The sequence below is a fragment of the Eriocheir sinensis genome, chromosome 40 (genome assembly GCF_024679095.1).
Source record: "Eriocheir sinensis breed Jianghai 21 chromosome 40, ASM2467909v1, whole genome shotgun sequence".
Lineage (NCBI taxonomy): Eukaryota > Metazoa > Arthropoda > Malacostraca > Decapoda > Varunidae > Eriocheir > Eriocheir sinensis.
In genome coordinates, this window is record NC_066548.1 from 2661823 (window position 1) to 2685997 (window position 24175).

The 24175-nt window shown below is 43.1% G+C and overlaps 1 protein-coding gene across 2 annotated transcripts in view; it reads left to right on the forward strand.

The window, feature by feature from the left end:
* The window catches only part of LOC127009204 (soluble guanylate cyclase 88E-like), a 46202-nt gene extending 24564 nt beyond the window's left edge, over nucleotides 1-21638 (forward strand). Inside the window, exons 11-14 of one of the 2 annotated variants that reach the window (XM_050882046.1) lie at nucleotides 2641-2748; nucleotides 3206-3331; nucleotides 17056-17400; nucleotides 19404-21638. In XM_050882046.1, the coding sequence (XP_050738003.1) occupies nucleotides 2641-2748; nucleotides 3206-3331; nucleotides 17056-17400; nucleotides 19404-19852 (1028 nt within the window). In that variant the 3' untranslated portion in view covers nucleotides 19853-21638. The remainder of the gene's footprint in view (nucleotides 1-2640; nucleotides 2749-3205; nucleotides 3332-17055; nucleotides 17401-19403) is intronic. The other variant, XM_050882047.1, reaches the window with a different exon arrangement.
* The last annotated feature ends 2537 nt before the right edge of the window (nucleotides 21639-24175 follow it).

Consider the following 24175-nt stretch of genomic DNA (forward strand, 5'->3'; position numbering starts at 1 on the left):
ATCACTACCACAACCACCGTCACCACCACCACCACCACAATCACTACCACAACCACCGTCACATCCACCACCACCACCACCACCACAATCACTACCACAACCACCGTCACCACCACCACCATCACCACCACCACCATAATCACCATCCTCACCAAAACCATCACCACCACCACCACCATCACCACCACCACCACAATCACCACCACCACCACTGTACTATTGAAAGTCGTCACGACCACCACCACCACCACCACCCTTCATTCTCTTCCGTAGTTCTGCGGGGTTGGGAAGAGGATTATAAGAGGATTAACAGGTTTAGAAGTGGATTAAGATTAAGAGGAAGCGGATTATGAGATTTAGAAGAGGATTAAGAGGATGGGGGAATAAGAGGTTTAGAAAAGGATTAAGAGGAAAAGAAAGAGGATTAAGATGTTTAGAAGAGGATAAAGAGGAAAAGGAAGAGAATTAAGAAATTTAGAATAGGATTAAGAGGTTCACAAGAAGTTTACGAGGAGGAGGAAGAGGATTAATGAGCAAAACAAACAAAGAAATAAAGATTCAGGCTATCAGACACAGAACTAATATTTATACATAACAAAAGATACACATTTACACGCAATGCCAAAACACTACACAAGGTTGGAAGCCGAGAACCACCAGGTCACTCATTATACAGCAAAAAGAAGTGGAGTATCAAGAAAAGAGATGTAAGAGAAATTGGAATACGGAAAGTTTGTTGAGTCAGGGGCTGGATCTCAAGGCAAAGGATCTAAGGCTAGTAAGTTCCCTTCAAGATGAGTCTCCCACCTTCCCCTTCACAACATCTCGCCTGGGTGTATGGGGTCGTATTATAAGACATTTCGCCGCCCAAGAACCCAAATTTGACAAGGCTTTCCTAGGAGTTGTGGGCATTTCCAGGGGTAGTTTTATGGCCCTGGTGGTGGTTTGACACTTCCTTTGTACGGTGAACCTGAAGAAACACTCATTAGAACCCGACTAGCCCCCTCTTTGACCTCTAGAAATATTATAAGATATTTCGCCGCCCAAGAACCCATATTTGACAAGGCTTCCGTAGGAGTTGTGGGCATTTCCAGGGGTAGTTTTATGGCCCTGGTGGTGGTTTGACCCTTCCTTTGTACGGTGAACCTGAAGAAACACTCATTAGAACCCGACTGGCCCCCTCTTTGACCTTTAGAAATAGCTGGTGTAAGAAGCCAAAGTGTCTCATTATACCGACCTATATTTTCAAAACGTTCAGGGCTTCGAAACTTCTTATTCCTATTTCTTTTCTTCTGAATTCTCTTCCAAACCTCTTAATACTCTTCTTTTTCTTCTTAATCCTTTTCTAAACCCACATTTAATAAGGCTTTGGTAGAGTCTGTGGGTATTTCCATGGACATTTTTATCACCCTAGTAATAGTTTGACAAGGGTTCTGCACTATGGATGTGAAAGCACGCATGAGAACCCGATTAATCTTCTTAGTGACCTTCGGAAATGTGTTGTGAGCGGCGAAAGCAACCGAGAACAGGGACCCAACACCCTCTCGCCTTGACACGCTTGGTAATAACACATTCCAACACACGCCATCCCTCCCCCCCCTCCCCCATACGCCCCGTTACGCCTCACGCATCGCTGTGCAAAAGTCAACAGGCGTGTCATTAACTAATTTACCGTACCACTCCTCATCCCCCCTCACCCGCCACCCCAGCTTAGCCCCAATGACGCTATTACGGAAGGTCACCGAAAATAAACACTGGGAATTGATGGATTTGTATTAGAACCTAACGAGCCTTAATTTAATCGTGAGAAAATATATAGCATGTCTGATATATGCTATTTTTTTACATTAATGCATTTAAAAGAGAATCTACTACTAAATGAAGTTAGGCCTATACGAATCTTTGCCACTTTTCTTTCCATCATTCCTATCTCTATCTCTCGACTTATAGTATTTCTTTACATTTTTTTTTTTTAGTAAAGCATTATAGGAGTTACTATAGAAACGTCTCTGCCTTCCTTTCCTCCCTTCCTCCCTCCCTATTATGGAAACGTCTCTGCCTTCCTTTCCTGCCTTCCTCCCTCCCTATTATGGAAACGTCTCTGCCTTCCTTTCCTCCCTTCCTCCCTCCCTATTATGGAAACGTTTCTGCCTTCCTGTCCTCCCTTCCTCCCTCCCTGTTATGGAAACGTTTCTGCCTTCCTGTCCTCCCTATTATGGAAACGTTTCTGCCTTCCTCCCTCCCTATTATGGAAACGTTTCTGCCTTCCTTTCCTCCCTTCCTCCCTCCCTATTATGGAAACGTTTCTGCCTTCCTGTCCTCCCTTCCTCCCTCCCTACTATGCTTCCTGTTCTCCCTTCCTCCCTCCCCTTCATCTTTCTTCTCCGTACATCTTCTTTTCAAGTGCTGCCTATAGCGGCCGAAGGCTCTCTTGAGGGGCCTCTTGGACGATCCCAGTCCGTTAGTAGCGTAAGCGAATTTAATTTACAGTGTTGTACTATCGTAATTAAATTTTCCCACGTTCCTCCTCCCTCCCCTCCTCCGCTTCTGTTTTCTCTACATCTAATCATAGTAGTAACACATCTGCCTCCCTGTCCTCTCTTCCCCTCTCTCCGCCTCTACGTGGGCGCGGGCAAGCAGGGAACCACTTGAGGATCCGCGTGGGCGTGCACTCCGGCATGGTGGTGGCGGGCGTGGTAGGCCTCAAGATGCCGCGCTACTGCCTCTTTGGGGACGCCGTCAACACAGGTAACTACACAGGTGACACACACACACACACACACAGATTCATAGATGGATGGGTAACTAGATAGATGGGCAGATACATTCGTGCATACATACTGCATACACACACACACACACACACACACACACACACACACACACACAAACAAACATGCGTACATCCATCCATTCACGCAAAGTAGAAACTGATCAATAAATACAACTTCCACCACCTCAAAAAATATATTCTTCCTTTCTGTTCATCTATGTATCTATCTATCGGTCTTTCTATCTATTTATCTATCTATCACCATCTATTACTCTACCACTTTATCCACCTATCTATCTATATAGCTCTCTATCAATCAATCAATCTATCTATCTTCCTATCTCTATCTATCTATTTATATGTCTAGCTCTCTATCAATCAATCAATCTATTAATCTTCCTATCTCTATCTATCTATCTCTTCCTCCTTCAGCGTCCCGTATGGAGTCGACGAGCGAGGCCATGAAGGTTCACGTCTCGCAAACCACCCGGGACATCATCTCCAGCAAGTACCACGTGGAGGAACGCGGAGAGATCACGGTCAAGGGGAAGGGTGAGTGTGCGTACCATCTCCTTTTGCACCGTTTTCTAGCACCTAGCAGAGTTACCTATAATAGCAGAGTTACCTAGCAGAGTTACCTAGCAGAGTTACCTATAATAGCAGAGTTACCCCCCTCACTGCCTTCCTGTAATACTTGATCCCACGTACTGCTTTGTTATTCCTTTGGTGTTTCTCTCGTCGTTTAAATGTCGGCTATGAAGAATATATAAGATAGATAGATAAAGGGAGACAGATTATTATATTACTTCACTGATAGTACTTATATAACGCCTTCTTCATAATCCCTTGTTGCAGTCACTAGGAGCGTTTGAATGTCGCTTTAGTGTATCAGTAAGCTATGAAGATAAGAGATAGGGAAATAAAGAGGCGGATAGATTATAATATCACCTCATCCCACGTAGCTGTTTGTCATTATTCTGGAGATCCTTTTGTCACAGTCCCACTTGGAGTGATTAAATGTCGGCTCAGTGCAATGAAAAGGTAACAGATTCATAGATGGATGGGTAGATAAGATAGATGGGCAGATACGTTCGTGCATACATACTGAGAGGTTGACTGACACATGGATGGAAATTGATAGATAGACAGATATAGATAGATTGGTAAATATATAGATAGACAGAGACACAGGCAGATTGTAGACAGATATAGATAGATTGGTAAATATATAGATAGACAAAGAGACAGACAAATGGATGAGTAGGTGGCTGTGCAGGTAGACTAATGCATGCTGATTGATGAAACTAGATCCACAGGTAGGTAATTAGAGGTAGGTAGGCAGGTAGGTGGAGGTAGGTATATCAGCAGGTAGAGAGTGGATATGTCAGAGTATGGGAGCAAAAAAATAAAATAAATAAAGCGATCATGTCAGTCATATATGCACATTCGAATTTAAAGCAGCATTGAAATGATCAAATAATTCGCTGCGCAATTAAGTAACTATTTAAATGACGAACTAACTTATTAATTAACTGGTGCCCTGCATAAGATCTCCATTAATACCATCGTTCCCGGGAGCTTTTTTATATTTTTTTTACTGAATTTTTTTACTTCACTGTTCCATCGGTGTTTCTGTTTCTCGAATATTGAAAAGATGAGAGAAAAATAAATGAGATAAAAGGACAAAAATAGAATAAAAGGGAAAATACGAAAATAGAAAAAAAAACGGAAATATGCACGTAGAAAATCAAAAACGAAATGAAAATAACAACAAAAAAGAAATAGAAAAGTTGAAGAGAAAGACAGCATATGAAGACTGGGGTAATCATGGTGACGTAATCTTCTTGATGTGAATATAACCCTCACCGGTGGACGAAAGATGTCTGCTTACCCCAAAATAGATTCTTTCTTCCTATTTATCTATGTATCTATTTATCTTTCTATCCATTTATCTATCTATCACCATCTATTACTCTACCACTTTATCTATCTATCTATCTATCTGTCTATCGTCCACTTAAGGAGGAACAGAAGTAGGGGAAGTGTGTACACAGCTCCCTATACACACAAACGAACAAGAGAGGGCGGGGCGGGAGGGCGGGCGAACCCATCACACCACACGTCACGTAGTGGGGGAATCAGGTCACCTCCCCTCCCCTCCCCCACGCTGCGATTGACAGACGGGGTGTTAATTAAAAGGGGTGGCGAGAGACCTTTCCACTAGTGACATCATTACCGGATCTAACTTTAGCGAATACTCACATAAGTTGAAAATGTGTAATATTTTAAACGTTGTTCAGTAATCCGACGTTTTCATAATCGTTACATTTATACAACAGATTAATTCATACATTCATGCTACTATCCCTGGCAATCCTGTGATCTGTTTTATCCACGTGTCTAAAAATGGCATTATTTTTAATTCGGGTTTTGAGTGCATTCCTGATCTTTGATTTGTGTGTCACGATCCATATCTGTTTCACCGGGTAAACTAATTCACAGTCTACAAGGAATTTTATACACGCCACCCCCGGAGGCAAGAATGTTTTGTTCTTTACTAACAGGGTTTTAATCGCACAGGTATATTTAAAGCTTATATTAACATCGTTTGTGACATACGGTTTTAATAGCCTGAAGGTCAGACACATATGAAAAGGATAAAATAAACTGTTTCTTCTTAATGGATGGAGCTCTGGATGTAAATTGTGATTTCCTTGCTTTTCCATGGTCTCGTTTTATAAGTCAAGCCGGATACTCCACAAGTCTTTTCATTTTATTCTCGTCAATGCTGAGGGCTGCAAATTCTCAAGGCTCTGAAGAACGGTGATGAAACGACGGACATTTGTTTTACCTACCTACTGAATAAATAAATAAATAAATGAATAAATAAATGGATAAATACGTAAAAAAATAAGTAAATACACATCTCAATGACACAGGCAAAACAATAAAGCGGGGCAGCCACGGCCAGACACACGCAAACACTGTTATTAATTTAGGCGAGTTTGGATATTTACAACGTGCTTATGCGGGAAGCGGGAAAGCTACAACACCGGATATTTTAACTCGTAACTTTAGGCTATTTCCGGGCGAGTTCCGCTTCGCTCTGAGCAGGCACGTTCAGGGCCGAGGCAAAATAACTGACGGAGAAGGAAGGGAAAGAATAAATATAAGAAGAAATGCGTTGTCTAGTAATATATAAAGCAGCACAGAAACTAATATCATGTATCATATGTGTGAAATAAATCTTTGTGTAGGTATGTGTGTATAATATAGATGAACGTTTGTGTATGTATGTAAGTATTAGTGTATGTATGTATGTATGTATGAATGTATCGATCAATAACGTCAATCCATATAGCTATCCATGCACCAATCTATCTATTCATACATCGGTTAATCTGTCTAAGTGTCTGTCTTTCTGTCTCTCCTATTTATCAGCCTATCCATATATCCTTTTTCTGTTGTTTCTCTGTCTCTCCGTTTGTCTCTGCTTACATATTTCCGCCACTAAGTAGAGTTGAAGATGAAGTGAGAGAGAAGAAAGTGCCAGGGGAATTTTGAACGTGAGAGCGCATGAATCTGGATGCGGGCTGAGAGCTTGGGAAGATGGACAAGATTTACGTATTTTCCCATTACATATAAATTCACACACAAACAATCAAATAAACAAACTCTCTCTCTCTCTCTCTCTCTCTCTCTCTCTCTCTCTCTCTCTCTCTCTCTCTCTCTCTCTCTCTCTCTCTCTCTCTCTCTCTCTCTCTCTCTCTCTCTCTCTCTCTCTCTCTCTCTCTCTCTATCTCTCTCTCTCTCTCTCGCCTCCTTCTTCTCATCCTCTCCCCTCCTTTTTTCTCTTATCGCTTCCCATTCTTTATACCCAGCTCCTCTTTTTCCTTTGTCCTTCTTCCTCTTTCCCCTCTTTACCCTCTTTTTTTCACATTTTTTCCCATGCATCTCTTTCTCTCCCTGTCTCTCCGTCTCTCTTTGACCCTTCATCTATTTCCCTGTCATTCTCCGCTAACGCAAAACTCATTCGTCGCTATTTTTGCCCTGACTTGCTTTTTTTCTTTGTTTATCGTCTTGTTTATCTTCGTTTTTATCTTCCATTCGCTTCCCTTCCCTCCTAAGTTTCCCTCTCGCTTTTATATATCTTTCCCCCTTCAGGCAACACTCACGGTTCAAGCAGGTGGTGGTGGTCGTGGTGGTGGTAGTGGGTGCAGGTGGTGGTGGTTGGGGGAGGTTAGGTGAAAGAACTGGATCTCTTTTCTCATCTAAGTTTTGGAGGTAGAACGAGAGCCATCTGTTGGAGAGCAAAATAGACACGTTAACATTTATTTTCTCTATCCAGCGTTACACAATACATATAGACACAGACAGACAGACAGACAGACAGATAGATAAACAGACAGACAGACGAACAGACAGATACACACAGATAAACAGACAGACAGATAAGCACACACACACACACACACACACACACACACACACACACACACACACACACACACACCTCCAATTCCCAAACTTCACACGCCTAACTCAATCCTCTTAACTTCTCTGCGCTACTTAATAAGCTCATTCCTTGGTATCGATTATGCATCTAAAGCCCCATTATTTAAGAACACGTTTATGCATGCAAGCGAGGTTATGGCAAAGTAATATATGCTTCTTGCTTATTATCATTTAGTGCTTTGAGGTGGTTTGGTCAAGGAAGGGAGATTAAGTAGTTACCTAATTCCTTTGTACCTCTTCTGATCATTTCTGGAGCATTTTACTATTTTCCAACTTTTTTCTTTTCAAACAAACTCATTTCCTTTTCCAAGACGATAAACAGTCCAGTCTTATTATTGCTACGTTCATTTCTCTTTCCTATACTATGAACAAATCCAGTCTTATTATACACCCAGACTTATTTCCCTTCCAAATATAAAAAAAAATCATTATCTTACTACTCTCATTCTGTTTTCTCATTTCCCTTTCAAATATTATAAACAGTCCATCCAATCTCGCAGCTTCCATACTCATATCCCTTTCAAATATCATAAACAACTCAGCCAATATTCTCTACGGTGCATGCTTGTATAATATCAATTGGAGTGATGTATCGTGCCTTGGTGAAACGTTAGCTTGACGTTTATTATATCTTTATTATACAGCAATATGTTTTCAGAGTGACTTTTGTTTGCTCGCTTGTTTTTCTTTTGTTTTTGTTTTTGTCTTTCCATGATAGTCTCCGTATTGTGTGTGTTGCTGCTGTTGTTGTTGTTGTTGTGTTGTTGTTTGATGTTGAAAATGGAAAGATTGGCAAACAAATAAATTGATGTCCTCTCTCTCTCTCTCTCTCTCTCTCTCTCTCTCTCTCTCTCTCTCTCTCTCTCTCTCTCTCTCTCTCTCTCTCTCTCTCTCTCTCTCTTTCTCGTCACACAATATTCGTCTGCCTCTCATAAAACTTCACTTTATTGAGGCCGAAACGAGGCTTTGACAGACGGCCTGGGTGCTCGGAGGAGGAGGAGGAGGAGGAGGAGGAGGAGGAGGAGGAGAGAGAGAGAGAGAGAGAGAGAGGAGAGAGAGAGAGAGAGAGAGAGAGAGAGAGAGAGAGAGAGAGAGAGAGAGAGAGAGAGAGAGAGAGAGAGAGAGAGAGAGAGAGAGAGAGAGAGAGAGAGAGAGAGAGAGAGAGAGACACACACACACACACACACACACACACACACACACACACACACACACACACACACACACACACACACACAGAAGCATAGGTAAAACAAACAAACAGACAAACAGACAGATATACAGACACGCACAGACACAGACCCAAACAGAGAGTCACACATTGATCAAAGCAAACTAAAAATACCATACGCAGAAACACACAGTAACACGATACCTCCAAACCACAGCCATTAATCAAAACAACAAAACCACGCACTAAAAATACACAAAATAAAACAAAAACAAAAACCTCCACCTCCATAAATCACGAGTATCATAATCACCTAACAAAAACCCGCCCTAAATCACAGAGCGTCCCCCCCAGGCAAAGATTTGGTGACGAGGGGCAATTAGCGACAGAAACCCGATCCGCGGCTCTCCGGACACGATTCGTCTGTCTTACATAACTATCGAGGGGTTTTGACTCAAGGATAAAAACGAGCTTCAGGGGAGGAGGGGAAGGGAAAGGAGAAAACCTGAGGGACGATTGGAAAGAAGGTAAGGAGAGGAAAGAATTGAGGAAAGGGAAGGGATAAGGGAGGGGAGCTGAAGGACGATTGGAAAGGGGGAGAAAATAAGGAGGAGAGCAAAGAATCGAGGAAAAGGAGATGATAAGGAAGAGAAAGTGGAGGACGAATGGAAAGGGGGAGAAGGTAAGGAGAGGAAAGAATTGAGGAAAGGGAAGGGATAAGGGAGGGGAGCTGAAGGACGATTGGAAAGGGGGAGAAAATAAGGAGAGCAAAGAATCGAGGAAAAGGAGATGATAAGGAAGAGAAAGTGGAGGACGAATGGAAAGGGAGAAAGAAGGAAGGGATAAGGAAGGGGAGCTGAAGGACGATTGGAAAGGGGGAGAAAATAAGGAGGAGAGCAAAGATTCGAGGAAAAGGAGATGATAAGGAAGAGAAAGTGGAGGACGAATGGAAAGGGGGAGAAGGTAAGGAGAGGAAGATAAGAAGCGACAGAAGAAAGCAGAAGAACGGGAAGAGGGGAAGAGGGAGGAGTTCCTCTTTCTTTCTGCCCTTTCTTTTCCTCCCTTAACATCCTCCTCCCTTTATCTCTCTCCCGTCCACATCCCACCCTCTCCACGTCTAATACCAAAACGAGGTGATGAGGAAGTGGACGAAAAAGACGTTATTAAGACCCAACATCGCAAACTCTCCAAAAAGGTAAAAATTATAATGAGAACATGCAAGAAGCAGCAAGATGTGAAGGAGCGAGCGAGAGGAAGGCAAACTTATAATTACAAGGCATACTTCTGAGGCGGCTAAAACTTTGCTCTGTGCGTGTTTGAGAGAAAGCGAACTTGTGCGAACATTAAAGTTGTTGTTGTTGGGTTTTTTTCACTCTTTCTCTGTCTTCCAAAAAACACACACATGCAAAAAAAAAGAGATAAAAGAACAGCAAAAAATATATAGGTGAAAATTTAAAGATCTGTAGCGATCATTTATAAGTCATTACCACTTTTCTTCTCTTGCTAATACTCAAGAAAAAAACTAGAATAGAAAAAACAAGGCGTTGAAAAATATAGAGAACTGTTCCGGGCATTAACTCTCTTCACCGTACACTCTCTCTTCCTCACTCTTGCAAAATTTACACTGACAAAGAAAAACCTGTTGCGAGTATTAATAAGTCTCTTCCACTCCTTTCTCTCTCTTGCAAAAAACACGCATATACGAAAAAAAAATCCAGCAAAAAATCACAGAATAAAAAAAGAATCTGCGAGCATTTAATTTCTTCCAATCCTTCTTTCCCGTGCAAAAATAACACATGCAAAATAATGAGAACAGCAAAATACTCGGAGTTGAACAAAAATAAGATGAAAACAGATGTGCAGAGGTATAGGAAGAGAAGACATAGAAGGAAGAAACGCGATGCTACAGACAACAGCCACTGGACCAAAGAGAGATGAAAGGGAAGGAGGAAAGAAAGGAGAGGAAGTGTAAGACGAGGATTACCCAGAGGAAGGAGAGGCAAGGGAAGAGGAGGAGGAGGAGGAGGAGGAGGAGGAGGAGGAGGACAAGACGGAAAGAAAGATAAGTGAAAAATAAAAATAAAATAAAAAATGATGGAGGAGGAGACTTGAAAGAGCAAAAAGGTGATAATTAGCTCGTTTTATTCTCTTCCTGGTTTTTTTTTTCTTTCTGCTTCCTCATCCGCCTCCTTCCCTCAACGTGGATTCTTTGTGGCTGTGGAAGAAGGGGAGAAAGGAGAGGAATGACGAAGGAAAGATCAGAGGAAGGGAGAAGGTATTGAAGGAAGAAATGAGGGAAGAGAGGAAGGAAAAAATTACAATGAAGGAAAAGGGAAATTAAGTAATGAGATTAATATATAAAAGAACGTAAGAAAAGAAGGAAAAAAAGAATAAACGAAGGAAAGAAGAGAAAAAGGGAAGGAAGGTAAAAAGAAAGAGAGGAAGAATGGAGAGGAAAAACAAGAAAAAAAATAAAGAAAGAATAAGCAAAAGAAGGAAGGAAGGAAGGAAGGAAGGAAGGAAGGAAGGAAAAAGACTCAAAATCCCTCCACTATGCAACAGAACTTTAGCGGGAAAATAAGAAGAAAGGTGAAGGAAAGGAAGGAGAGGAAGGGAAGGAGGAGAGAAAAGATAAGGAAGGAGGGAGAGAGGAAGGTTAAAAAAAAAAGATAGACGTAAGAGAATGCAACAACTCTTCTAATCTTTTAATACCCAACATAAACTTGACAAAGAACAGAAGGGAAGGAGAGAGGGAGGAAAGGAAGGAGGGAAAGGAAAGGAAGGGAAGGAGGATATAGAAAGTGAAGGAAGGGAAGGGAAGGAGAATATAGAAAGCGAAGGAGGGAAGAGGAAGAAAGTATACAAGGAAATAGTAAAAATATACATGTCACAATGCCTTCAATATCTGACAGAAGGGAAGGAGAGAGGGAGGAAAGGAGGGAATGAAGCAGAAGAGGAAGATAGTGGAAGAAGGAAAGAGATAAGAAATGAGGAAGAGAAGAAGGAGAAAAAAAGAGATGGAGATAAAAAAAACGAAAGGAAAACTAGAAAATATGAGGAAGGAAAGTAGGAAGGAAGAAAAGTAAGAAAGAGAATGGGACAAAGAAGGAAAGAAGAAAGAAAAAGAAGAGAAGGAGGAGAGAGATACTGAGGGAGGAGAGAGAGGAGGGAGACAAGAGATGGAGGGAGGTAGAAAAACGCCACAATTCCTCCAATATCAGAGAGAAGGGAAGGAGAGAGGGAGGAAAGGAGGGAAGGAAGGTAATGGAAGGGGGATGGAGGTAAGGAGGGGAGGAGAGAGGAGGGAGAAAAGAGACACCTTCCTCCACAAACAGGCGCCATTTATTCTGATTTCCTCCAGTAGCAAAGAGTCGTGATTCCCTCCCTTTCTCTCAAGGCCTTCCTCCTCCTCCTCCTCCTCCTCCTCCTACCTTCCTTCCTTCCTTGTTTCCTTTCTTCCTTCCTAGCTGTCGTTTTTGCCTTCCTTCTTTCTTTCCTTCCTTCCTTCCTTCCTTCCTTCCTTCTTATCTAACATTATTCCTTCTTTCCCTTCGATTTTCCTTCCTTCCCTCCTTCTTTCCTGTTTTTTTTATTTCTTCCCATCTATTTTCCTACCTCTTCCATAATACAATCCTTACTTCTTTCCCATTTCTTCCTTTCTATCTTCCATTCTCTCTTCTTTCCGAACCTTCTATCATTTCTTTCATTCAATTTTAGTTACTAGTTTTCCTCCACTCTTCCTATCTACCATCCTTCCTTCTTTCCTTTCCTTTCCTTCTTTTCCACATCCCATCCTTCCTCTCTTCCTTCTTAACATTCTTCCTCTCTTCCCATTTCCCCTTGCTTCCGCTCCGCCTATAATCTTCCCTTGCCCGACCTTTACTCTCCTTACAGGCCCTAGTAACGTTAAGAAGAGCCATACGTACACATTAGCGCCCATAAACTTCACCTAAGCACGAGAGTATAAAAGGGAAGTACCGAGGCTGTAAATTCTGATTAAAACGTGTCGGCGTGGCGTGGCGCGGCGTGGCCCTCTGGTGTCGATACCTCACTACTGGGAGAAGATTAAGAAAGTTTGTGAATGTTAGAGAGAGAAAAGTTTGAGGCGGGAATTACTTTACTAGACACACATACACTAACGGGCGCGCGACACACACACACACACACACACACACACACACACACACACACACACACACACATATACACACATCATGCTCTATAATTTTCTGTTTTTTTGTTTTATTTTTGTCTCTGCCTGTCTGTCTTTTTGTCTGTCTGTCTTTCTGTCTGTCCATCTGTCTGTCTTTCTTTTTGTCCTTCCTTCCTTCCTTCCTTTATTATTTTTTCTACCATTATTTCTTCTTTTTTTGTCTTTCTGTATTTTCTCTCTCTCTCTCTCTCTCTCTCTCTCTCTCTCTCTCTCTCTCTCTCTCTCTCTCTCTCTCTCTCTCTCTCTCTCTCTCTCTCTCTCTCTCTCTCCTTCTCTTCGCGGGATGGTGTGATTCAAACTTGTGAATGAATGCGATGAATATTCAGCCGCCGCCGCCATCAGTCCGCGCGTGATAGTGAAACAGGGCGGTGGGGCCACGTAGATTGTGATGGAGCGAGGCGTGTGTGTGTGTGTGTGTGTGTGTGTGTGTGTGTGAGAGAGAGAGAGAGAGACATACACACATATATACATACATACATACATTCATACACAGACAGACAGACAGATAGACAGACAGACAATGACAGGAACAGATATAGACAAACACACAAATAAAGACAAACAAACATACAAACAGACAGATAGATAGGTATACAGAAAGACAGACAGGTATACACACACACACACACACACACACACACACACACACACACACACACACACACACACACACACACAGACAGGCAGACAGACAGACAGACAGACAAAAAGGCGGAGGAATCCAGCACAGAGAAGGCCTATAAAATACTTTGCCCCAGAAAAATTCTCTCTCTCTCTCTCTCTCTCTCTCTCTCTCTCTCTCTCTCTCTCTCTCTCTCTCTCTCTCTCTCTCTCTCTCTCTCTCTCTCTCTCTCTCTCTCTCTCTCTCTCTGTTATTACGAAGGTGATTGTGTGGAATGGAGGAGGAGGAGGAGGAGGAGGAAGAGGAGGAGGTAAGAAGGAAAAAAGGAGGAGGAGGAGGAGGAAGAGGAGACGTTAGTGACGAAGCCAAGTCCTTAGTCGACAGTTTTTCTCTCCTCCTCCTCCTCCTCCTCCTCCTCCTCCTCCTCCTCCTTTCTCCTTCTCCACTCTGAAAAGCCTTATGTACGCCTCCACCTCCGCCTCTCTCTCTCTCTCTCTCTCTCTCTCTCTCTCTCTCTCTCTCTCTCTCTCTCTCTCTCTCTCTCTCTCTCTCTCTCTCTCTCTCTCTCTCTCTTCCATTCCTCTCGGCTGTTTTATGGGAACTTATATGAAAGTTTTCTTTTCACATGGCTGAGAATAGCCGGAGAGAGAGAGAGAGAGAGAGAGAGAGAGAGAGAGAGAGAGAGTAAAGAAGGAAGGAAGGAGGAAAGAAAAAAGAAAGGTGGGAAAGAAAGAAAGGAAAGGAAGAAAGGAAGGAAGGAAGGAAGGAAGGAAGGAAAGAAAGAAGAAAGGTAGGAAGGAAAGGAAGGAAAGGAAGGAAGGAAGGAAGGAAGGAGGGAAGCACGTCTAAGGTGAGGATGAGGAAAGCGACACCTGCTTCTAAAATTACCTGAGTATCCCCCTCCACCCCACCCACCCCTCCACCCTTCTCCAACCTCCTTCCTTTTCCAACCTTATCCACACACAGTCCACCCCATCCACTCCACAACGCCCCTAGACTTTTTCACATCCCCTATATCTCCAACCCAATACACTCCTCTCCCTTCTTCTTTTATGTACTGCCATCAACTCCCATCAACCCCCATCAACCCCTATTTCTACCGCCTGTACAAATATCTCACGTAACTCCACCCCGTTTCTACGACTCATCACCCCATCACTCTTTCCACTCATCCACTTCCACCTCATTCACCCATAAGCACTTCCACTCCATTCTTATCTCCTCTAACTGCACTAAATATATACTCATCAACCTTCACTCTTAAACACTATTCCAGTCTTGCTTATTTCCCATCTAACTGCACTATTTTCCACTCCTATACATACCTCACCCCAGTCTTCACCCCCATCCAATGTTGCTGTTTTTTACTACACACACCACCTTTCAACACTAAACACCATACCAGTCACTCCTATGTCTTACCTAACTACATTTCTTTCCACTCCCATACATACCCAACCCCAGCCTTCAATTAACATACCAGCTATCTCCTCTACAAAACACTATCTATAATCTATCTATCATCCATCCATATATGTACCAATCTGTATTTTTATCTACGTATCAAGCTATCTTACTATCTTTTTTTTTATTTATCTGCCTGTCTATCCATCTTTTTGTCTATCTACCTGCCCGTTAACATACCTGCAATTCCCTTTACTGAACCCTATTTATTTATCTATCTGTCTATTGCCCGCTTATATCTGTACCCTGCGCACCCCCACCCAATGTTTCTTTACAATACACACCACTCTTTACCCCTAAGCACCATACCAGTCACTCCAATATCTCACCTAACAACATTTCTTCCCCATTCTCCCCCTCTATGAACTCCAACTTATGCTCTTTTACTCTCCAACACCGTCACCTATAAGCACTACCTCTACCGCTCATATATCTCCTTCAGCAGAATCAAGACACCTCTCAAGACTATTTTGGGTACCGTACATCTTGGCACCACTTCTGTTTTCCCTGTCTAGTATCAGTGCTTTGCGGGGGAGGGGTCTAATGTTTCCCTCGTCCTTGAGCTGCCTCCGTTGACGTAAAATATTCCGGCTAATTTGGTTACACTTTGGCATGTCTTTATTTTCAGCGTGTGGGATCGATGTTGTGTGTGTTGGAGAGGTCTAATGTCTACTTCACCCTTGAGTCGATGTACAAAGAATCACGGCCTGTATTTCCTCCCTCCTTCCCTCCCTTCTCTCAGTCTCATCTCATTGGCTCTTTCTGTCTCTTAACCACCACCATCACCACCATCCAATCGCTCCCTCCATCTCTCACACACACACTTAGTTCCTTATCCAGCCCAGCCAAGGCCAACTGCTCTTCCTCCTCCTCCTCCTCCTCCTCCTCCTCCTCCTTCTTCTTCTCCTCCTCCTCCTCCTCCTCCTCCTCTTCACACAAGGACCACATGAGGAGAATTATCAGGATAGACCTTAAGCCTGAAAAAGTGAAGGATCTTGACGCAGATTCTGGTGAAGTAGTGGAGAAGGAGGAGGAGGAGGAGGAAAAAGAGGAGGAGGAGGAGGAGGAGAAGGAGACGCAAGAGGAAGGGATTAGGGAAAGGTGAAGGTAACAATAGGATTTTTCTTTTTTTTTTCAAAGTAGGCTATATGTAAGAGGAAAACACACACACACACACACACACACACACACACACACACACACACACACACACACACACACACACACAGAAAGAAAGGGAAGCCATGAAAAGGAAAAAGGAGAATTCGGTATTAGAAAGAGAAGGAGGATGAGAGCACGAGAGAACAAAAGATGAGGGGAAAAAGAGAAGCAGGGAGGAGAAGAAAGGAGGAGGAAGGTGAAAGGAGAACACGCCGATTGAAATAATAAAGAAAGAGAGGAGGTGAATGTACGGAGAGAAAGGAGAGAGGGAGCAAAAAAAGATGTGGAATGAAGAGCAAAGAGAAAATGGAGGGAAAAGGGGAAAGTAGGAAGAGATGACACACACACACACACACACACACACACACACACACACACACACACACACACACACATCTGCCTCGGAGATTAACACGGACAAAGCTGGTGATTGGGTGTTGTTCGGAGCCTAAAAATACCAAGCCGAATCGTGGTAAACAAGCAGCTTCCCCTAAACGTTTGCGAGTTGCCCAGGCTGACACCCGGCTTATCCACTCGAAGGGTCAAAGGTCTATGGTGGTGTTGGTTGTTGTAAAGGAATGTTGCATATGAGACGTCTTGGAAAACACAAGAGTAAGGGTTTGGACATATTTTCGGTAGCTTATATGGAGTCTTTTTTTTTCATTGTCTTAACCTTTCTTTCAGTCAAATTTGGTGTCTTGAGTCTTAATTTTTAGTGTTTATTTTAGAGCCTTGAGCCTTTTCTCGGTACATGAAGCCTTGTTCCAGTGTCTAATCTTTCAGTCCAATCTCCAGTGTCTTGAGCCTTTTATCAGTTGAATTTAGAGCCTTGAGCCTTTTCTCGGTACATGAAGCCTTGTTCCAATATCTTGATCTTTCAGTCCAATCTCCAGTGTCTTGAGCCTTTTATCAGTTGAATTTAGAGCCTTGAGCCTTTCTCGGTACATGAAGCCTTGTTCCAATATCTTGATCTTTCAGTCCAATCTCCAGTGTCTTGAGCCTTTTATCAGTTTAATTTAGAGCCTTGAGCCTTTCTCGGTATGTGGATTATATATTTCAGTACCTTGACTTTTATTTCCTCTCCATTCAGTACTTCGAGCCTGTTTTCATTACTCTTGTCTCCACTCTGGCTGCAGGGAACATGAAGACCTACTGGCTGCTGGACTGTGAGGGCCGCCAGTCTGTCAAGGGTCAGGCCCAGAACATCGAGAGCGTCGTCGGGGAGGAGCGGCGCGGGTCCACGGCCTCCAGCAGCTACTTCCCCATCACCTTCCAGGACGTGAAGAAGAGCTCCCTCACCACTGCCACCACCCTCGCGCCCACCACCACCCTCACCACCACCAACGCCGGCAGCAACTCCAAGAACTCTCCCCACACCACCCCCACCAACACGCCCAAAAACAACCCGATCGTCATCCCCCACTACCAGAAGCCCCACACGCCCATCGAGGTGGCCCGGGCGCCCCTGGACAAACCCAGAGGTGAGTCCGAGGTCTGGTGTGTGTGTGTGTGTGTGTGTGTGTGTTGGATATGTCTCTGCATGCACTAGTCAAACTTTTTATGCTACAATGAAAAGGAATGAATCGTCAGTCATTTTTCCGTCATTAGTATATATAAACCACACAAATAATTCAATGGCATTTATACCTATGACTGCCAAACAATCATAACTTTAAAGAATCTAAGAAAACATCGGCCTTTTTCAAACAAAACTCAAATACAGAAATCCAACCTCTAGTCTTTCCAACCACTAGTTCTGGGAGCCGTTACGAAGGCAAACCTCACTATACAAAACCAAGTCAGGTCAACGTTCTATTACTCCTCAGAATTCCACTCGCAAATTTGTCGTTTCATTCCAAAATATGTTAATCTTTCTCTTGAGTCACGAAGCCTTAAGCCGCTCAGTACATGCCACGGTGTATAGCCATAACCAAGACCTCATTCACTATGCAGGAATTCATCTCTTTAATTAATGAGCGCTTTTTTTTCTCTCTCGTTTCCACTGAGCGTCACGTGCGGGTGTTTAGCATTTCTTTCGGTGCGTTTTCATCCGTGCGCTACCTGTCCCTTCAAAGTAAATTCTATGACAAGTAAAAATTTATACTTTCCCTGTCACCAGTATTACCCTCCCTCTTTATCTTCCGCTCCACTGTGCGGGTGTGTGTGTGTGTGTGTGCGTCTCAGCCTTCCTTGTGTGTTGTCTTTGCAGAGCCCGTTGTCCCCATTCCCGAGCCGCTTGAGTGAACACGTGCAGGCAGGTAAGGGGATCAGCTTAATATTGCACCTGGACGAGGGGTAAGGGGGGGAGGGATGCAGCCAGCGCCCTCCCGTCCCTTCCTCTATAGTCTCCTTTGATTTACATAATGCTGCTTAAACTGATCCTCACCTGCCCACATTAGTTCACCTGGCCAGTCTCGTATCAGGTGCTCCGGGGGGAAGAGGGGAGAAGGGGGAAGGAAGTAATTGAGGGAGAGGGAGGGGGAAAGAGAACTGAGGGGGAAAATAAAAAGGATGAAAGAAAGGTGCAGGAAAAGATAAGTCGAGAGAGAAAACCCGAGAAAGAGTTATGGGAAAGGAATAAAAATGAGAATAAATAGAGTCTAGACCGATGAATGGAACGAAGAAAAAGAGAGGAAGAGGGTGTGAGATAAGACAGAAAAAGGAAAAAATAAATAAAACTGAAGAGGACGAACCCAAAAAACATATAGGAGAAGAATGGGAAGAGGAAGAGATGGGAAAGAAAGATGACAAGTAAAGGGGGACTAATTGATAAGGGAAAGAGAGTATAGTTGAGGGGATAAATAAAGGATGTTAATGCATACACTGATGAGCAAGAGAATCCGGAGCACCTGATGTGAGATTAATTATAGTCATTTCACCTGATACTAATTACACAAGTTTTTAGTGTTGTTGTGTATATTTGTATGTATGTATATATGTATGTATTTATGTAGTATGTATATATTTACGTGCATTGACCTCTGTATATGTTGATTTGATTATGTATTATTCACTTTTACGTGCGTTTTTTTTATTGGTCTCTCTCTCTCTCTCTCTCTCTCTCTCTCTCTCTCTCTCTCTCTCTCTCTCTCTCTCTAAAACAGCACCATTTTTATCCTTCACTGCACCCTATGTACCACTTCACCCCACCACACCACGTATAATACACTCACAATGTTGTCCCTGAGTGTGTGTGTGTGTGTGTGTGTGTTTGTGTGTGTGTGTGTGTGTGTGTGTGTGTGTGTGTGTGTGTGTGTGTGTGTGTGTGTGTGTGTGTGTGTGTGTGTGTGTGTGTGTGTGTGTGTGTGTGGGTGGGTGTGTGTGTGCGCGCGCAAGCAGCAGCGAGCCATGGGTACGGACGTCAATCAGCTGCTGCCACCATCAAGGAGATTCGCCGCTCGCAAGCTCATCGGTGACCTGCGGCAATGTGTGGCTCACGGCTACTCGCCTATAGATAGACTCTAGCTTTACCTTCTCTCCACAGGTCGCAGCTTCTCCAACGTGGGATTCTCAAGCTTAACACTACCGTCTCTTGAAGGTACCACCCCCATCAAGAGCTCCCCCATGGATGAGAAACACTTGGCCTTCCCATCTGAGTTGGTGGAGCGAGTTCGCAGTACCACGCACGAAAAGCCCAAGAGCCTTTCTACCCACCACGCACACTCCTTCCACTCGAACCACCACCCGAACCACAGCACGCCGCTACCCGATGTCCTCATCGACTACCACCACTCCCACGGCGACAAAATGGCGTCCACCACCCTACACAAAGTGAAGGTCACGCTGGCCACGCCCATGGACGGCAAGGTGGTGGACATCACGGGCCAGGCAGATATGGTGGATCGCGGCACCTCCCCCATCGTGTCTCACACCGGATGCTCCGCGTTCACCACCAAAAACAGGGTGCAGAGCCACACCTGCCTCATACTCTAACACCAGCTGCCGGGGCCCCTCCACCTGAAGGCACCTGGAGGCTCACATTCACTGCCTGGCGTTGGTGGCGTCGATGCGTCCACCTGCCGATTGTCGAGACGAAAGGTCGTTGCAGCGGCGCAAGTGGTGGTCGTGAACAAGAGGGCGAGGGACACACATTGTATCTTGCCACACCCCTCACGTATAGTTTTCACTGTCTCACCACACCTTCATCACACTGTCCGCAGTGCCGTCCGTCCCCGCCGTGGAGAGCATCGCTGGGCGGCACCCGGCACTCCCCGGCCCCTCGAGCCGTCACACGCTGCGGCACACCACCGGCAGGCGCTGAAGCACGTGGGTGTTCTTGTAGAGTAAAATAATGTCTCTAATACTCTTACTTAGCTCGGTAAATGTTTTATACGCATATCCCTATATATGAATAGTACTAAAATATATTTTCCCACCACTGAGAAAGAATAAATTGTATATACATACTTCCGTGCACAGCTTCTCAAACTAAACTACTGAAATGAAATCACTTATTTCACACACACACACACACACACACACACACACACACAAGCGGGGATTCCAGTCAAGGCGAGGCTCGTAAAGCAGCAAGCACCACCACAGAGGCAAGGAGCTGCCCGTCACTCCATGTAGGGCTGCCGGCGGACCTGCGCAGGAGTCCTCCGAAAGAGCCGCTGTCGTGTGCAGTCACAGCGAATGACTCGCCCTGTAGGAAGCCTACACACTGTGACAAATGTGATTTTTCTGTGTTCAGCATCACGCGCGCTACACGGAGATGGGTCTGGCTGAGCCAGGGAACACATCGCAGAACAAGTTCCTTTGCGCTTGTAGAAAGCTGTTACGTTTTTTGTACACTGATAAGTAGTTTTCTGTGTAACTTCATATATATATTGTTAATACATTACAGAATGTACATTTATTGCACATATAGAAGAGTAGATACTAATTTATTTAGTGTGTTGTGGGCGCAGCCTCAGGTGGCGGAGGTAGCGGCGAGTCCCTCCGGACGGCGACGACGCCTCTCGCCGCCCGTCCGGGTCTATGGTCGAGGCCCAGCACGTGGAGACTTTATCAAAAAGACCAAAGCATATGTAATAGCGATGTACGCAGAAATCTCTTGCAGTAGATGGTTGGCGCAGGCCGCACAAACGGGTGCTTGACTCACCACGCACAGGTAATCTTACTCTGTCCTTATAGTCGCGAGGTTGACAAGGGCAGCACGGCAGGACAGCCGGCACATCATGTAGGCAGTAAAATGTTAGATCAATCAGTAGTTTTTTTCCACGGCCGCCGATCGGTGGGCAAGGGATGAGTGACTTCACTCCACACACATAGGCGGTACAACAACTTCCCCCTGGTGATGAGAGGAAGTTTCCAAACGTTACCACAAGGCTGGCACAGGAGGCGTATCTATTAACCTTTAACTGACGAGAGCTTCAGTCAGTCATTTGCATGGGACTTCAACAATTGGTTAAGTAAGAAACACGAAGAGTTGCCGGCAGGGTGCCCGCCTCCAGGTACTAGCATGTGCTGCCACTACGCCCTCACGGTGCTACGGTTGGCATGACAATTTCATAACAATAAACAAAATATACATTCAGAGTACTTGAATCCCTTCTGAAGCTTGTCAAATTTCCGCTGAATGACTCAAATAATTAATGGTGAGATTGTAGAGACAGCGGTGGCTACCAACCCTGGGCATTAACTCAAGTCTCAACACCACCACGTGACGCATTCTCTCTCTCTCTCTCTCTCTCTCTCTCTCTCTCTCTCTCTCTCTCTCTCTCTCTCTCTCTCTCTCTCTCTCTCTCTCTCTCTCTCTCTCTCTCTCTCTCTCTCTCTCTCTTTTTCAATAAATTAATTGATTAATTAATTAATCTACATATATATATATATATATATATATATATATATATATATATATATATATATATATATATATATATATATATATATGTGTGTGTGTGTGTGTGTGTGTGTGTGTGTGTGTGTGTGTGTGTGTGTGTGTGTGTGTGTGTGTGTGTGTGTTTAAATTATATATATATATATATATATATATATATATATATATATATATATATATATATATATATATATATATATATATTCTCTGGTGCCCTTTTCACCGATCTATTGTTACCGCAGCATGCGGTCACTTATATTCCTAATCCACAAATTACAGTTTCATAAGGCTGTTCCATTCCTACCTTCGTCCTACTCTTTACTATGGATCTTTCTCAATTTGATTGTCCTATCCATACATGTGGTAATATCATAGTTGCAATTTTACAGCGTCAGTCGACAGGTGGTCCTCTCAAAAGGAAGCACAGAACTTGAACGCAGACTAACGTTGCACTCTTTACTGTTTTTTAATGCTGACCATGTGGCCTTCAATACCTCAGAAAAAAATAGTTTCTTCGTCTATTAACTAGGGCTAACTCGACGAGTATCTCCTCTTCCTAGTAACAAGCGTACACCTCTAAACTGAGTATTCTTGGTCTGTACTTCATTTAGGATCTAAAAATAAGCTCCACATAACTCCATTTGTTAAATCAACTTTGTCAAAGCTAGAAATTCTATATAGTCTTTAGGTGCATAAATGCGCGCGCACACACACACACACACACACACACACACACACACACACACACACTACAGGGAAAAAATCTCCGCGTCAATCACAGGGTACCATGGGTACTGGTGCATCTGCTACTTTTCGTTAAGTGCCATGAAGGGTCAACTTTGTCAGCTCCTAAGGTCTAAGTTTGCATGTATCGACTCCCTGGTTGCAACCCTTCCAATCTCACGTTTAATATCTTCATTCCCATGTTAGAAAATAAAAGAGGGGATCGACCAATTAAAGTTTGTTAGAACGGGAAAGTTTGGGTACTTACGGCATATATATATATATATATATATATATATATATATATATATATATATATATATATATATATATATATATATATATATATATATATATATATATATAAATTGGTCGGTAAGGATCCCTTTACGTGACCGGTTGAGGCCCCGTCAGTCCCTGAGACGTAGAGAAGCGGGCATCGGTCACAGGTCGGGGCACGGCATCACCAAACAGATTGTGTCCTACAACATAGCTCAGGTATGCTTTCCAGTAATCTTTTCACTATACTTTCATGGAGGTTTTATCTTATGAACGTTGGGTTGTCTGTCTGTATGTTAAGTTACACGCCAAGACTCTACACCACCCATGCACGCTGCTCAACAGCAAACTTGGGGCTCACTGCAGAAAGTACTCTCTCACAGACCTTCTGCGGCGGAATACTTTATAAATCAAAGATATATGAAATACTTTCTAAATCAAAGATGTATGTATGTGTATGTACGAGTATATATATATATATATATATATATATATATATATATATATATATATATATATATATATATATATATATATATATATATATATATATTCACAATTATGGATTTCATAAATTTTACGTGTGAGGCTCTTTTGATCAATTTCCAGCACAATCTTTATAAACGTTCTGATTCGTGCCAGATATGAGTCGCCAGAGTACAGTACAGTTTGCATCAATGCTGGTTAGGTTTACATACAAATTACCTTGAGGAATCTTACGATGTACAACTAAGCAGTGCGCCAGGCTGTGGGTGGCATCAGTATTACTATTTTATGCACTTGAAGAAATTTTGCCGTTTCCTGCACTGATGTTTTGAACACGTAATACGGCTTCGTGATGTTTTGCCCTTTTGGATACGTATTTTCTTCATCTCAACTATGATTAAATAACAGGATGTCTCGACGCAATAAATTTACATTTTACAAATCAAAATGATCATGATTGCCTTCCAAACTTCCTTCGTGCTCTCTTACTCTAAGTGTTGTTGGCGTCGATAGATGTGTACGTTGTTGTATAAATATAAATGGCCAACGAATATATATTTTATAGTCGTGCAATACATAAAGCCTCACTGTACCAAAGCTGTTGTGATAGATATAGTCAAAATAAAGTCTTAAGGTATATATGTGTTTTATTACAGGGCTGGAATACTACAAGGCAGTCACATGGTTTGTTTTTACTGCCTTTCTTAAATAAACAATACCTTCTGTACGATAACCATAATCAGGTACTGCATGGAAAAGCCCAGTGGTTGGATTTTTTTTATTCATTTCTATAGTTTTAGGACTTCCCGGAAACTATTAGTGCAAAACCCTATTGTGTGTATAACGTGAAACAATCAAGACACTAATATCGATCAAAGACTTACTCCAGATGAAACTCCGTGAATAATACTGTATTGGGACAA